Genomic DNA, 14,633 nt, shown 5'->3' on the forward strand with positions numbered 1-14,633 from the left:
AGGATCAGATCTTGCCTTTTGTAACAACATGTATAGAACTAGAGGGCATTATGCAAAGTGAAATAAGTCAGACAAAGAAAGAAAAATACTATAGCATTTCATTCATACGAAGCCTAAAAAAAAATACACAAACATAATGCAGAATCAGGCCTGTAAATAGAGAACAAACTGATGGTTGACAGAAGGAAGTATTGTGACAGTATGGACAAAATGGTAAAGGGGAGTGGGAGATACAGCCTTCTAATTATGGAAAAAGTAAGTACAGGAATAAAAGGCACAGCATAGGGAATATAGTCAATTATACTCTAATAGTGTTGCATGGTGACTAATGGTAGCTACACTTGTGATAAATGTAGCATAACATATAGAGAAGTTGAATCAGTACATTATACACCAGAAATTAATGTAACATTGTGTGTCAAGTATACTCAAATAAAAGCACTGGGTGTTATATGTAAGTGATTCATCACTAAATTCTACTCCTGAAACTAATATTACACTATATGTTAACTAACTAGAATTTAAATAAAAAACTTAAAACATAAAAAAAGAAAAAGAAAACAATTCTATTTACAGTAACATAAAAAATATAGTATACTTAGCAGTAACATAAAAAATATAGTATGCTTAGAAATAAATTTAACAAAAAAGAAGGCTAAGACTTATGCAGTGAAATTATCAAATACTATTTTAAGAAATTAAAGAGGATCTAAATGGAAAAGGACTCCATGCTCATGGATAAAAAGACTTAATACTGTTAGCATGGCAATAATACCCAAAGTTTTCTACATATTTAATTAATCTCTTAACAAGCTTATCCTAAAACACATATGGAAAAGCAAAGGACCAAAAATAGCCAAATCAGTCCTGAAAAGAAGTTTAAAAACTCATACCCCTGGTTTCAAATTAAAAAGCTATAGTAATTAAAGCAGTGTGGTACTTGCATAAACAAATAGATCAGTACTTATATAAATACAAGTAGATCAATGGAGTAAAACTGAGAGGTTATAAATTTAGCCTTACATTTATGATCTTTTGATTACTGACAAAAATGCCAAGTTAATTTATTGGGGCGGGGGAGGAAAAATAGTATATTCCACAAAAGATATTGGAACAACTGTATAGCCCCATGCACAAGAATGAACTTGTAACCCTACTTAACACCATATAAAAAATTAACTCAAAATAGTTCATAGATCTAAATGTAATAGGTAAAAGTATAAAACTCTTAGAAGAAAGCTTGGGTATAAACCTTAATGACTTTGGGTTAGGCAATGGTTTCTTAATATAATACCCAAAGTACAAGTAAGAAAAGAAAAAAATAGATGAATTGGACTTCCTTAAAATTAAAAACTTGTGTTTCAAATGATACTATCAAGACAGTAAAAAGACAACCCATAGAATGGAAGAAAATATTTACAAATCATATCTCTGATAAGGGAATTGTATCCAGAATATATAAATATTTCTTGCAATCCAACAGTAAAAAAAGCAAGTAGATCCAGTTTAAAAATGGAGAAAAAATTTGTATAGTCATTTCTCCAAAGAAGATATACAAATGGCCAATAAGCACATGAAAAAATACTAAACACTAATTATTGGAGAAATACAAATGAAAACCACAATAAGATGCCACCTCCCATCCTTAGCATGGCTATAATCCAAGAGACAAACAGTAACAAGTTCTGAGGAGGATGGAGAGAAATTAGAACACTCAATACACTGCTGGTGGGAATGTAAAATTGTACAGCTGCTTTGGAAAAACAGTTTAGCCATTACTCAAAAAGTTAAATGTGGAGTTACCATGTGCCCCAGCAATGCCACTCCTAGGTATATACTCAAAAGAAATGAACACATGTGTCCACACAAATCTGCACACAGATATTCACAATAGCATCATTCTTAATAGTCAAAAGTTGAAAACAACCCAAATGTCCATCAATTTATGAATGGATAAATGTTGTATATCCATATAATGCAATATTATTTAGTAACAACAAGCAACGAAGTATTGACACATGCTAAAACATGGATGAATCTTGAAAACATTATGCAAGGTGAAAGAATCCAGTCACAAAAGACCACATTTTATATTATTCCATTTATATGAAATATCCAAAATAGACTTTTGCTGAAACTGTTCTTAAAGAGTCACTTTCTATTTGACTTTGCTAAATTTCTGGGATGTAAGCTGTGGTCAAATTGCTATTATGAGAGGAGATGCCTAAGAATGATGTCTACATGGGAAAAGGCAGAGCCAAGAGATAAAGAAAGACATATTTCTGAAGACATGTTTTGAGCATACAAATCCATCTGGACACCAAGCAATTCCAATTAAGTGAATTAACTAATTTCCATGTTAAGTTGAATTTTTGGCATGTGCAACTAAAAGAATATTGACTAATATGGTTGGTTAAACAACAAATTTTGTTTTTCACTTACGTTGTATTTGATATATTATAAATACAGGAAAGGTGCTACAGAATTTTATTTACTATAATTGCTATGCCCTTGTGCAAATATCCGTTCTTCAGTAGATTCACTGCCCTGCAGAAAAGAAACTCTGTCTAGGGGTGTGCATACACACACACACACACACACACACACACACACATATATGCTATAACTTGGATTGTATATATATATATATAAATTAAACATGCTATAACTTGGATTATATAATAACCAAAGTTGCATTCAAATTTCATTTAAAAATACATTACTTTTTTTTGATAATAGTAGTCTTTCCACCACTGGAGGGTTGGTTATGAGATGAATACATTTCTTGTCTCAATTTTGAGAGTTCCTTACAAATAAAAGAAAATATAATTATTTGAAAAAAGTAGAAACATGAGGTAAGAAGCATGTTTGATCATTTAATAAGGTTAGTAAGAATAATTACTTTTTTTCCTCCCCCTTTAGCTTGGACATAAGAGTGTTTTAATCCCATCTGTTAAATACGTTATATTATTGCTTTATGGTGCCAAATAAGTTACGTTATATGCTTGTGCAGGAATTCACTAACTGGTGTAGGATCTCTTTATTTGAGGGATTACATGATATTGAATGGACATGGTTCTCATAGATGTGAAAGTTTTTGTCCTAAAAAGTTTGAAAAGTATAGTCATAGCAGAAAAGCACTAAAACTTCAATATGGAAGCAGGTATTATTTTCTAACTGAAAATCTATCACTGATCATTATTACAAACACCATTAGTTCAATAACAACAATATAACATCAGCCACCGTTTTTGGTAGTTCCTTTCTTCAATATAAACTATTTTATAACAGATCCTGGACCACATGCTACAGATACAGAGAGGAATATAACACAGTCCTTTGCTGAAGCAGCTAATATTCTAGTAAAGAGCTCACAGTCTTCCTGGAAGTTTCACTGCTAATGAGATATAAAGGTACAAATATTAAATGCACAATAGCACTCTTTTTGCTTTAATTCTTGCTTTCATTTGAATTATATCTCTTCAAATATGAATGTTGCTCTTCTTCGTAGTTACATTCTACTTAATGAATAAAGTGAGTCTTGGAAACGTGCCCTTGTCTAATTCATGGGAAGTATTTATCATACCTAACTGAGTTCCTCTCCATCTCTATCACTTCCCTTCTTACCTCTGACTGACGTTTTATAAGGGAGTCCTTCTCTTCCAGCAAGCTTGTCAGTTCATGAAGCTTGAATTGGAAGTCACTGCAAGTTCCTTCTCTTCTTGAAACATCTTTTTGGTACTGATTTAATTGAGTCTAGTGATTAAAAAGAAATAAGAATTATTATAGATATGATTTATAAAATAGGTAATTGAGTTCCAAGAGGTTAAGTGGCATAAAGTCATACAGGAAATTATGAAATGAAGAGCAAAGTGCCAATAGTTGTAAACATTTGTAGAGTTTGATGAATAAAAAATGTGAATTAAAATGCCAATAAGAATTTCTCATTTTTTAAAGGTGTCTTTACTATATAGGGCTAAGCATTACTTAAGTAGCAGTCCTAGGCCACAACGATTAAAATAAAGCTAAGAAATAGGTACTTTAGATTCCTTCAGATATTAATTAAAGAAAACTCACTAATAATAACTAATATTGTATTGTGATTTAGAGTTCACAAAGTATTCCTCTGGCATGATTTGTCTGCTCAGAGCCTGGAGCCTGCTTTGGATTCTGTGTCTCCCTCTCTCTCTGTGCCTCCCCCACTCATGCTCTCTCTCTCTCCCTCTCTCTCTCTCTCAAAAATCAATAAACATTAAGAAAATTAAAAAAAAAATCCTATTCACAAAATAGTTAAATGAGATTACCAGAGAGGTTATATGACATAAAGTGCCACAGCTAGTAAGCAACATAGCTGCAATTCCAAAACAGGTATTCTGACTCCAAACCCCACCCATTTTCTTCTGTACTACATTATGTGTACATAGACGGATGTTAAGTTGAAGGGTTATTAGTTATGTTAGGATGAAAAAGAAACAAGTGAAGGTAATCTTCTAGAAAAATTGGTAGGCTTTTGAACAAACTACATTTTGTTTCATTTTGGTTTTTGGAAAAAATTCTATGGTGGTATTTGGAGAGAAAAACCTATGGTCAGTTTTTCCATTAAATATTTAAGTATATTTAACTATTTTAGGAATCATTAAATTAAGAATTAATCAATTTGATGTAGAATTGCAAGATAAGGTAACATATACTTATTCTTACAAATATAATCCTAATTTTGAAGCCAATTAAAGGTACATAATTCAACACTGTTTTTATCCTTGTGCTTGACAAAGTTCTTGCTATGTATCATCCTTCAAAGTCAAGTGAGGATTTTTAAAAATCAAACTGTGGTTTTGCTGGATAATCTCAAATGTTGCTTTTGACTGCACAAGCATGCTGTAAGCAAAATCATAACGGGTTCCTCCCAACCACTAAAAGTAAATGAATAAAAATAAAAAACCAAAACACTGAACTTAATGTTTTATTTTGCTTTTATAGAGAAGGTTAACATGATTAAATTAAGGTGATTAAATTTAAGAAGATTAAATTAGAAAACAATTTAGCAATATCTATACACAGTAATATGTATTTAAAAAAGGTTCTATGCCATATTCCTGACTCTACCTTTAGTTGATTTTTTTGTAGCTTTAAACTTGAAACCATCATAATCTTATTAGAAACTTTGTGCTGACCTGTGTATTTATGCACTGGAGGATCAACATACCCTTAACTTGCAGATCTCTCTATCTTTCTCCATTCTTAAGTTTTTTACCATCTCCATGTAATGATTGCCAATCTCATCCATTTTCACCTGCAGCATCGGGCCTATGCAAGTCTCAGAAACCTACAGAAGGAAAAATAACTTTCCGTACTTGGATTGTTATGAAGGAAATACATATTATATTATAAGACTTATTATAAGATGAAAATCACACGATTAAACAAAGCATTGAAATAACAAGAGTGATGTTTAGGAATTGCATTATATAGTTCAAATGGCAGTGAGATGAGACATAACCACATATGAAATCATCAGAAAGCAGCCATATATTTTCTCAAGAGGAATGGGATATATACACATGTAAGATATGCATATATTTACTGTTGGAAATTCTAGGATTACAATGGTATAACTAAGGCAATAATGTGTATTTAAAACAAAATTTTAGTACCTGTATTCTGATATTTTTATTCTCTTGTTCCAAATTACGCTTACAGTAGTCCAGTTCTTTTAGTTTATATTCCATGTCTGATAATGTATATCGAAGAGAGAGATTGTTTTCTTCCAATGCTTGGCATTTTGAGGTTGAGTCTTGAAGTCCTTGCTATAAAAAAAACACAAGTAAATAAGACAAAAGGATCTACTTTTTTTGGAGGAGAGTACTCTCTTAGTTGATTAATTCAATGAAATAAAGCAAATATTTTTCCATTATATATTTACCCTTACATGGTAAATTAGATCAGCCATAAAATAGATTCTTGCCCCTAGTGTGATATGCTTATCTTGAATGAGAAGGAATTAAGACTGAACAAATTTTCAGTGTTCCAATTTAGCAATCTGACTCTTGCTACTCTTTGACAATATTTTGCCTTCTAATAGGCACCAAAATGATGATATACCTGATTATTTAGGTGGAAGCTGAGAAAAAATGTGAGACTGTCATAGAAGTGAAGATTAGGAAGGGATGAGCCTTAGGGACTGATAACAATTTCTTAGGAATCATCTCTGCTCAGACATCTGGATAATACTTCCAGAGTTTATTCATTTATTCACTGCAAAAACATTTGTTGAGACTACAGAACCTTTTTAATCAACATATTAGTAGATTAAATGAATGAGTGAACTTACCTCTTCAATATTTATACAATTTTTGTCTCCCAACAGCACAGATAATTGTGGGTTGTATATACTTTATATCTATATCATACAAGGTTATCTGTTCTTATGAGAAGTCTTTCAGTCATTGTAAATAACCAAAGCCACTCAAGTCTCATATGAATAAATTGTTCCATCATATTTTAATTCTGTCTGTATTATATGTCATAACTACAATGTGTCAATAATTGTGCATATGAAAATCTATCAATCTACTTTATCATAAATGAAAATATCAACTTACCTGCTGCTGGCGGTTATTTGCTCTCACTGATGCCAAGAGTTCTTCATACTCTTTTATTTGAGTTTCTTTGAATGCCAAGTCTTTCTCAAGTCTTATCTTGTCATTTTCCAGTGCCTAGAAGCAAAATTATTTGTTATAATTCAGAACTTGTCAACAATCACATAATACAAAGATTTGTTTATATTTGAAGCCTTAAATAAACACTTGGTTCGTTTGCAGTTGTCTAATAAAACATAATTCTAAAAAATCAAGCAAAATATAGGATACAAATGGGTGAAACTTTAAAAATTTGCATTCTAAGAGACATTTGATGAACCAATTCTAAGTTCAATGAAGCAGAACCTTCAAATTATTGTAATGTTTTGCCCCAATCTGCAAAGACTTTTTGTTAATCCCAGCAGATGGTGAATTTTCAAATTATAATCTAAATGTGTTCATCAGAACCCAGAAATGAAATAACCCACTCCAGGCTTCATTGTATGCAAGATATTCTAAATATATTTAGATAATGCCACCAAGAATGCCAACTAAAAAGGCTCAAGGTATTCTAAATATATTTAGATAATGGCACCAAAACCACCAACTAAAAAGGTTAAGTTCTTGGAGAAAGGAGTTTTCAAGTATTCTAAGAAATTCAAAGTATGCTTTATTATTACAGAAAAAAGGGGAAATTCCCATTCAATGGGTTAGACTATTCTAATTTTGGAAGCTACTTCCTGGATCTAGGTATCAAATTACCTTTGTGTCAAACTAAATAATAAGTGTATGCCCAACTTTTTTCATTTTGACATTGGGGATCTTTTATTTCCTCTCTCAACCCCAAGTAACTGTTTCAAGAATATATGTCTAGATGAGCATAATATTGTTGCACTGTATTGAATTTTGCAAGGTAGATTAAATGACTTCATTTCTACATTAGAAAGGTAAGAACTAGTAAGTCTTTGGAAAGAAAAATTAAAATAAGTGTTACTGTCAAGTCATTTTGAAGATGTCCAAGCTCTTCCCGTATGTTGCTGAAGGTGGACAGCACTAGCCGGAGTGATTTATCAGACATACCCCTCATCTGGAGGAAGAAAACGATTGATGGTTTGTATTTACTAGCATTTACAAATAGGCAATATAAGTAATAGTAGTCTTATTTTTCTATTCCCATAAACAAACTTATTTAAAGTTTTATTTTTTATATATCAATATTAGAATAGTGATACAAGGCATTTTGTCAATAACATGCACAAGTAATTCAATCAGCATTCCTGAAGAGATCATAGCTATGTGATTAGAACAAGGGTCTATTATTTTTCCCATGAAGTTTCATCTTTCTCACAAGACAGAAATCTATCAGCAAATTTTTAAATTTGCTTTTATACTTTATTTAAAGATTAGAAAACATGAGGCATTCAAACTTCAAATAATAAAATGCATATCCCTAAGGTGCTTCCAAATGCATGGATTTTTCCTGAAGTGAGAAGAATATAATATTAATTTAGTTTAACCTTGAAATATAGAAACATCTCAATTTTTAAAGAAGATGGAGAAAATCCCTTTCACTAGATTAAACTCACTTATTTTTAAAAAATGGTTTAAAAAACAAACAACTTCCATTTTTGGTAAGCTAGAGTAGAAATAATTTTCTTTATTCCTTCTGCTAAGTATAACTAAAACCCCTGGACATTACTATGTATAAAAAAAAAAAAAAAAGACTTGGAAAGGTGGAAAGAAGGAAGTCTGGTTAGGAAGATTTGTACTCAAAAAATAACACAGAAGTGAGTTTCTGGGTTTTTTTTCTTGCTTCATGTATCACTGACTGGTGTTGGAGAAACAGCACTGGAAACAGACAACAAAAGTCTTTAGAAAAGCCTGCTTTATCTAGCCAAAGGACCATGAAAAGAGCAGCCTAGCAAGGCAGAGAACTTTTAGATAATATCCAGTTATTCCAGTCAAACACCACAGAAAATAATTTTTAAATTTACTGCCACCCAAACTATCAAATGTCAAGAAAGGAACGTAGACTTTCTCTCTTACTAGGCTCTAAAAAGGTCCATCAACATCGCTTACCAGGTTGGTGTTAGAGAAGGCAAGGTGGAGAGATGGGACCTTCATCCCCGCTGGGAACAAAATGAGACCCTCAGCACTGTGGTTCAGTTGAGAGTATGAAAGGAGCCTAGGCTTTCACTTTATCCAGTATTAATACTGCTCTGCCTCCCTGCTAGGGTGATGTCAGAGATTTCTCAATGAAGAGTAAGGACTTTCATCACTGCCCAACAGAAATGAGGCCGCTCACCTTGCAATGTCAGTGGCGGCCAACTGGGGAACAGTTATGAGGCACTTCTCTAATCCAAACCACAGTGAAATCAGTGGGGGCTTAGTAGACAACCACAATTTCTACCCTGGCCTAGGAGGAAAAAGGAGTTCCTCCCCGGATAAGTGTCAACAGAGGCTGAATGGGGAACCTGGACATCCACCCACAGCTGATAGTAACAGGCAGTTCTCCCATGTCCTCTGTTGTTTCAGTTTAAAGGAAGCCTACTATGTGGATCTTGAGAAATTTAACAGAAGACCATGGGGGAGGTGAAGGGGAAAAAAAACTTACAGAGAAGGAGGGTGGCAAACCATAAAAGACTCTTAAATACTGAGAACAAGCTGGGGGTTGATGGGGGTAGGGAGAGGGGAAAGTAGGTAATGGGCATTGAGGAGGGCACTTGTGGGATGAGCACTGAGTGTTGTATGGAAACCAATTTGACAATAAATTATATTAAAAATAATAAAAAATAAAGGAAGCCTACTAAACCAGAAGATATGAATAAGATTCAGAGTCATAACATAATATTCAAAATGTCCAGATTTCAATTTAAAAAATCACTAGTCATTCTAAGAACCAGGAAAATTTTAGCTTGATAAGAAAAACAATTAACAGATACCAACATCAAGATAACAGAAATGTTAGACTTGTCTGACAAGGATTTTAAAGCAGTCATTATAAACATACTTTAATAAAAATTTACAAACAGACTTAAAACAAAAATAAAGTCTCAGCAACAAAACAGAAAATCTCAGAAAAGAAATAGAAGGTATAAAGAATAACTAAACAGTAATTTTAGAATTATAAAACTCAATAACTAAAAAAATAAACAAAAACCTTAAAGGATGGACTAAAAAGCAAAATGGAAACAACAGAGCAAAGAATCAGGTAGAAAAATAAAAACGTACTTAATCACAACATCAGAGAAAAAATAGATTGGAAAATAATTGAACAGAGGCTCAGAGACCTGTGGGAGTATAAGACATATCTTTATATACATGTCATAAGAATCCTCGAAGGAAAGAAAAAAGAGGGGGGAGTTGAAAAAGTATTCGAAGAAATAAAGGCTGTAAACTTCTCCAAATTAGCAAAAATTGTAAATATAAGTTCAAGAAGTTGGGCAAATTCCAAATAGAATAAATCCAAAGAAATCCAAAGAAACTTCTTAGAACTAAAGATAAATTTTAAATCTTTAAACCAGCAAGAGAAACTTAACTATTGGTAATAACAACTCAAAAGACAGCACATTTTTCATCAGAAATCCTAAAGGCCAGAGGGAAATAGCACACCACTTTGAAGTGCTGAAAGAAAAGAACTGTCAACTACAAATTCTGTATCTAATGAAAATATCCTTTAAGAATTAAGAGGGAATCACAAAATTAGGAGATGAAAAAAACTGAAAAAAATTTGTCACTAACAGACCTACCCTAATAACTGGCTGAAAGAAGTTCTCTGAAGAGAAAGAAAATGATGGAATTTGGAACATCAAAAAGGAAGAAATAACATCTTAAGTAATAATGTGAGTAAACAGAGTAGGTTTGCCTTCTTTTGCATTTTCTAAATTATATTTGGTGGTTGAAGCAAAATTATAACACTGTATGATGTGGATCTCAATGCATGATGAGAAAATATTTAAGACAATTATGTTATAAATGTGGAGAGTAAAGAGAGATAAAGGAAGCAAACTTTTCTATAATTCACTGAAACTGACAAATTGTTGACAACAATAACTAGGATAAATTATGGATATATAATGTAATTCTTAGAGCAACCACTAAAAAGGCTATACTAAAAGATATAATCAAAAGAATCAGAGATAAATAAAAATTAAATTATAAAACATGTTCAGCTAATCCACAGGAAAGCAAGACAAAGAAAACAGGGAAACAAAAAAGCAGAACAAACAGAAAACAAAAAATAAAAATAGGAAATATAGCCCTAACATTTAAATAATTGCAACGTGGTCTAAATACACCAACCAAAAGACAGAGATTTACAGAGTGTGAAAAAACCTTGACCCAACTACGTGTTTTCTACAAGAAATTAACTTCAAATATAATGAAAATTTAAAAATATATAATGAAAGTAAAAAGTTGGGGAAAAAAGATATACCATGCAAACATTAATCAAAAGAAAACAAGAGTGTTATGTTGATATTAGATAAAAATGACTTCAGAGCAAAGAAAATTACCAGAAACAGAGAGGGACCATTACATAATGATAAAAGGGTCAATTCACCAAGAATACATAGTAAATCCTAAATGTTTATGCACCAAACAACAGAGCTGCAAAATGTATAGTACTTCAAAAACTGATAGAACTGAAAGAAAAAAGACAAGCTCACAGTTATAACTGAAGATTTCTATATGCCTCTCTCAGCAAATGGTAAGAACTACTTGGCAGAAAATGAGCAAAAATAAATAAGAACTCAACAACCCCGTCAATCAAAGTATCTAACCCTTTCATGTACCCATGGAATATACACCAAGATATACAATATCCTTAACCATAAAACAAAACTTAACCATTTCAAAACAATTAATTTCATATGGAATATATTTTCTGGGCACAGTGGAATCAAACTAAAAATCAATACCAGAAAGAGAACAGGAAAATCTCTCAACATTCTGAAAGTAAATAATATACTTCAAAATAATCCACAAGTCAATGCAGAAGTCTAAAGGTAGCTAAAAAGTACATAAAGCTGACAGAAAATAAAAATATATATCATAATTTGTGGGACACAGCTAAAGCCATGCTGAGAGGCTGTTTATAGCACTAACTAAATGCTTACATTAGAGAACACAAAAGGTCTCAAATCAATAATCTAACTTTCTATATCAAGAAACTAGACAAAGAAGAGAAAAACAAATCAAAAACAAGCAAAAGAAGGAAATATATAGACAGGGGCAAAAATCAGTGGAAGTATAAACAGGAAAATAATAAAGAAGATCAATAAAACTAAAGTCCAGTTTTATGAAAAAAAATGATAAAATTGGTAAACCTCTAGCAAGACTGACAAGGAAAAAAAAGGAGAAGACACAAATTACTAGTATCAAGAACTAAGTAGGGGATAGTAATACAGACCCTGCAGACATCAAGATAATAAGGGAATACTATGAACAACTATACACTGTAAATTTGACAATTTAGACGGAATAGACTACTTCATTGGAAAATACAAGTTACCACAACACACCCAACATGAAATAGATCATTTGAATAGACCTATAACTATTAAGGATTTGAATTTAGAATTTTTTAAACTCCCCAGAAAACAAATCTCCAGGCCCACATATTTTTACTGAATGATTCTACTAAATGTTTAGAATTCATACAGAGTCTATATAGTCTCTTCTAGAAAGTAGACAATGATGAAACAGGTCCCAATTCATTTTATGCAGCTAGTATTATCCTGATAGCAAAACCAAAGGGAACACAAGAAAACTATAGACCAATGTTTCTCATGAACTTAGATGCAAAAATCCTCCAAAAGAGTTTTTCAAAGAAATAGGTCTTGAATTCACTTTCAATAGACATCCGACCACCAGAGATAATATCAAGAATGCCTCCAAGATTCAGATTCTGCAGAGCATATGTGTTGTCTATACCACTGTCTCTTTATAATACAGACTGTATGACACTTAAATTATTTTATTTTAGTTTCACAAAAATGACATCAGGTACAATATTTGGAAGACCAAAAAAGGTTTAAGAACAAACTTAGAAATTGGCCTCACTTAGACAATGCTAGGTTATCTCTAGAATCCATTCTTGCAAACAGATGTACTCTTTAGCCATATTCTTTTATTTATTTATTTATTTATTTATTTATTTATTTATTTATTTTAATTTATTTATTTATTTTAAATTTATGGGAAATTGGTTTCCATACAAACCCAGTGCTCATCCCAAAAGGTGCCGTCCTCAATACCCATCACCCACCCTCCCCTCCCTCCCACCTCCCATCAGCCCTCAGTTTGTTCTCGGTTTTTAAGAGTCTCTTATGCTTTGGCTCTCTCCCATTCTAACCTCTTTTTTTTGTTTTTTTGTTTTTTCCTTCCCCTCCCCCATGGGTTTCTGTTAAGTTTCTCAGGATCCACATAAGAGTGAAACCATAGGGTATCTGTCTTTCTCTGTATGGCTTATTTCACTTAGCATCACACTCTCCAGTTCCATCCACGTTGCTACAAAGGGCCATATTTCGTTCTTTCTCATTGCCCTGTAGTACTCAATTGTGTATATAAACCACAATTTCTTTATCCATTCATCAGTTGTTGGACATTTAGGCTCTTTCCATAATTCGGCTATTGTTGAAAGTGCTCCTATAAACATTGGGGTACAAACGCCTATGCGTCAGCACTCTTGTACCCCTTGGGTAAATTCCTAGCACTGCTACTGCTGGGTCATAGGGTAGGTCTATTTTTAATTTTCTGAGGAACCTCCAGACTATTTGCCAGAGTGGCTGCACCAATTTGCATTCCCACCAACAGTGCAAGAGGGTTCCCGTTTCTCCACATCCTCTCCAGCATCTATAGTCTCCTGATTTGTTCATTTTGGCCACTCTGACTGGCGTGAGGTGATACCTGAGTGTGGTCTTGATTTGTATTTCCCTGGTGAGGAGCGACATTGAGCATCTTTTCATGTGCCTGTTGGCCATCCGGATGTCTTCTTTAGAGAAGTGTCTGTTCATGTTTTCTCCACATTTCTTCACTGGGTTATTTGTTTTTCGGGTGTGGAGTTTGGGGAGCTCTTTATAGGTTTTGGATACTAGCCCTTTGTCCAATATGTCATTTGCAAATATCTTTTCCCATTCCACTGGTTGCCTTTTAGTTTTTTTGGTTGTTTCCTTTGCTGTGCAGAAGCTTTTTATCTTCATAAGGTCCCAGTAGTTCATTTTTGCTTTTAATTCCCTTGCCTTTGGGGATGTGTCAAGGAAGATATTGCTACGGCTGAGGTCAAAGAGGTTTTTTCCTGTTTTCTCCTCTAGGGTTTTGATCATTTCCTGTCTCACATTCAGGTCCTAGATCCATTTTGAGTTTATTTTTGTGAATGGTGTGAGAAAGTGGTCTACTTTCACCCTTCTGCATGTTGCTGTCCAGTTCTCCCAGCACCATTTGTTAAAGAGACTGTCTTTTTTCCATTGGATGTTCTTTCCTGCTTTGTCAAAGAAGAGTTGGCCATACGTTTGTGGGTCTAGGTCTGGGGTTTCTATTCTATTCCATTGGTCTATGTGTCTGTTTTTGTGCCAATACCATGCTGTCTTGATGATGACAGCTTTGTAGTAGAGGCTAAAGTCTGGGATTGTGAGGCCTCCTGCTTTGGTCTTTTTCTTCAAAATTACTTTGGCTATTCGGGGCCTTTTGTGGTTCCATATGAATTTTAGGATTGCTTGTTCCAGTTTCAAGAAGAATGCTGATGCAATTTTGATTGGGATTGCATTGAATGTGTAGATCGCTTTGGGTAGTATTGACATTTTGACAATATTTATTCTTCCAAACCATGAGCAGGGAATGTCTTTCCATTTCTTTATATCTTCTTCAATTTCCTTCATAAGCTTTCTATAGTTTTTAGCATACAGATCTTTTACATCTTTCGTTAGATTTATTCCTAGGTATTTTATGCGTCTTGGTGCAATTGTGAATGGGATCAGTTTCTTTATTTGTATTTCTGTTGCTTAATTATTAGTGGATAAGAATGCAGCTAATTTCTGTGCATTGATTTTATATCCT

The 14,633-nt window shown here is 33.0% G+C and overlaps 1 protein-coding gene across 1 annotated transcript in view; it reads right to left on the minus strand.

Moving 5' to 3' along the window:
• Positions 1–14,633, minus strand: part of POF1B (POF1B actin binding protein) — a 121,175-nt gene that overhangs the window by 9,077 nt on the left and 97,465 nt on the right. Inside the window, exons 9-14 of the mRNA XM_019824047.3 lie at positions 7,573–7,665; positions 6,603–6,716; positions 5,655–5,807; positions 5,207–5,326; positions 3,628–3,756; positions 2,724–2,806 (exon numbers count right to left, since the gene is read on the minus strand). Of these exons, the coding sequence (XP_019679606.1) occupies positions 2,724–2,806; positions 3,628–3,756; positions 5,207–5,326; positions 5,655–5,807; positions 6,603–6,716; positions 7,573–7,665 (692 nt within the window). The remainder of the gene's footprint in view (positions 1–2,723; positions 2,807–3,627; positions 3,757–5,206; positions 5,327–5,654; positions 5,808–6,602; positions 6,717–7,572; positions 7,666–14,633) is intronic.

This window comes from Felis catus, chromosome X (genome assembly GCF_018350175.1).
Source record: "Felis catus isolate Fca126 chromosome X, F.catus_Fca126_mat1.0, whole genome shotgun sequence".
Taxonomy (NCBI): Eukaryota; Metazoa; Chordata; class Mammalia; order Carnivora; family Felidae; genus Felis; species Felis catus.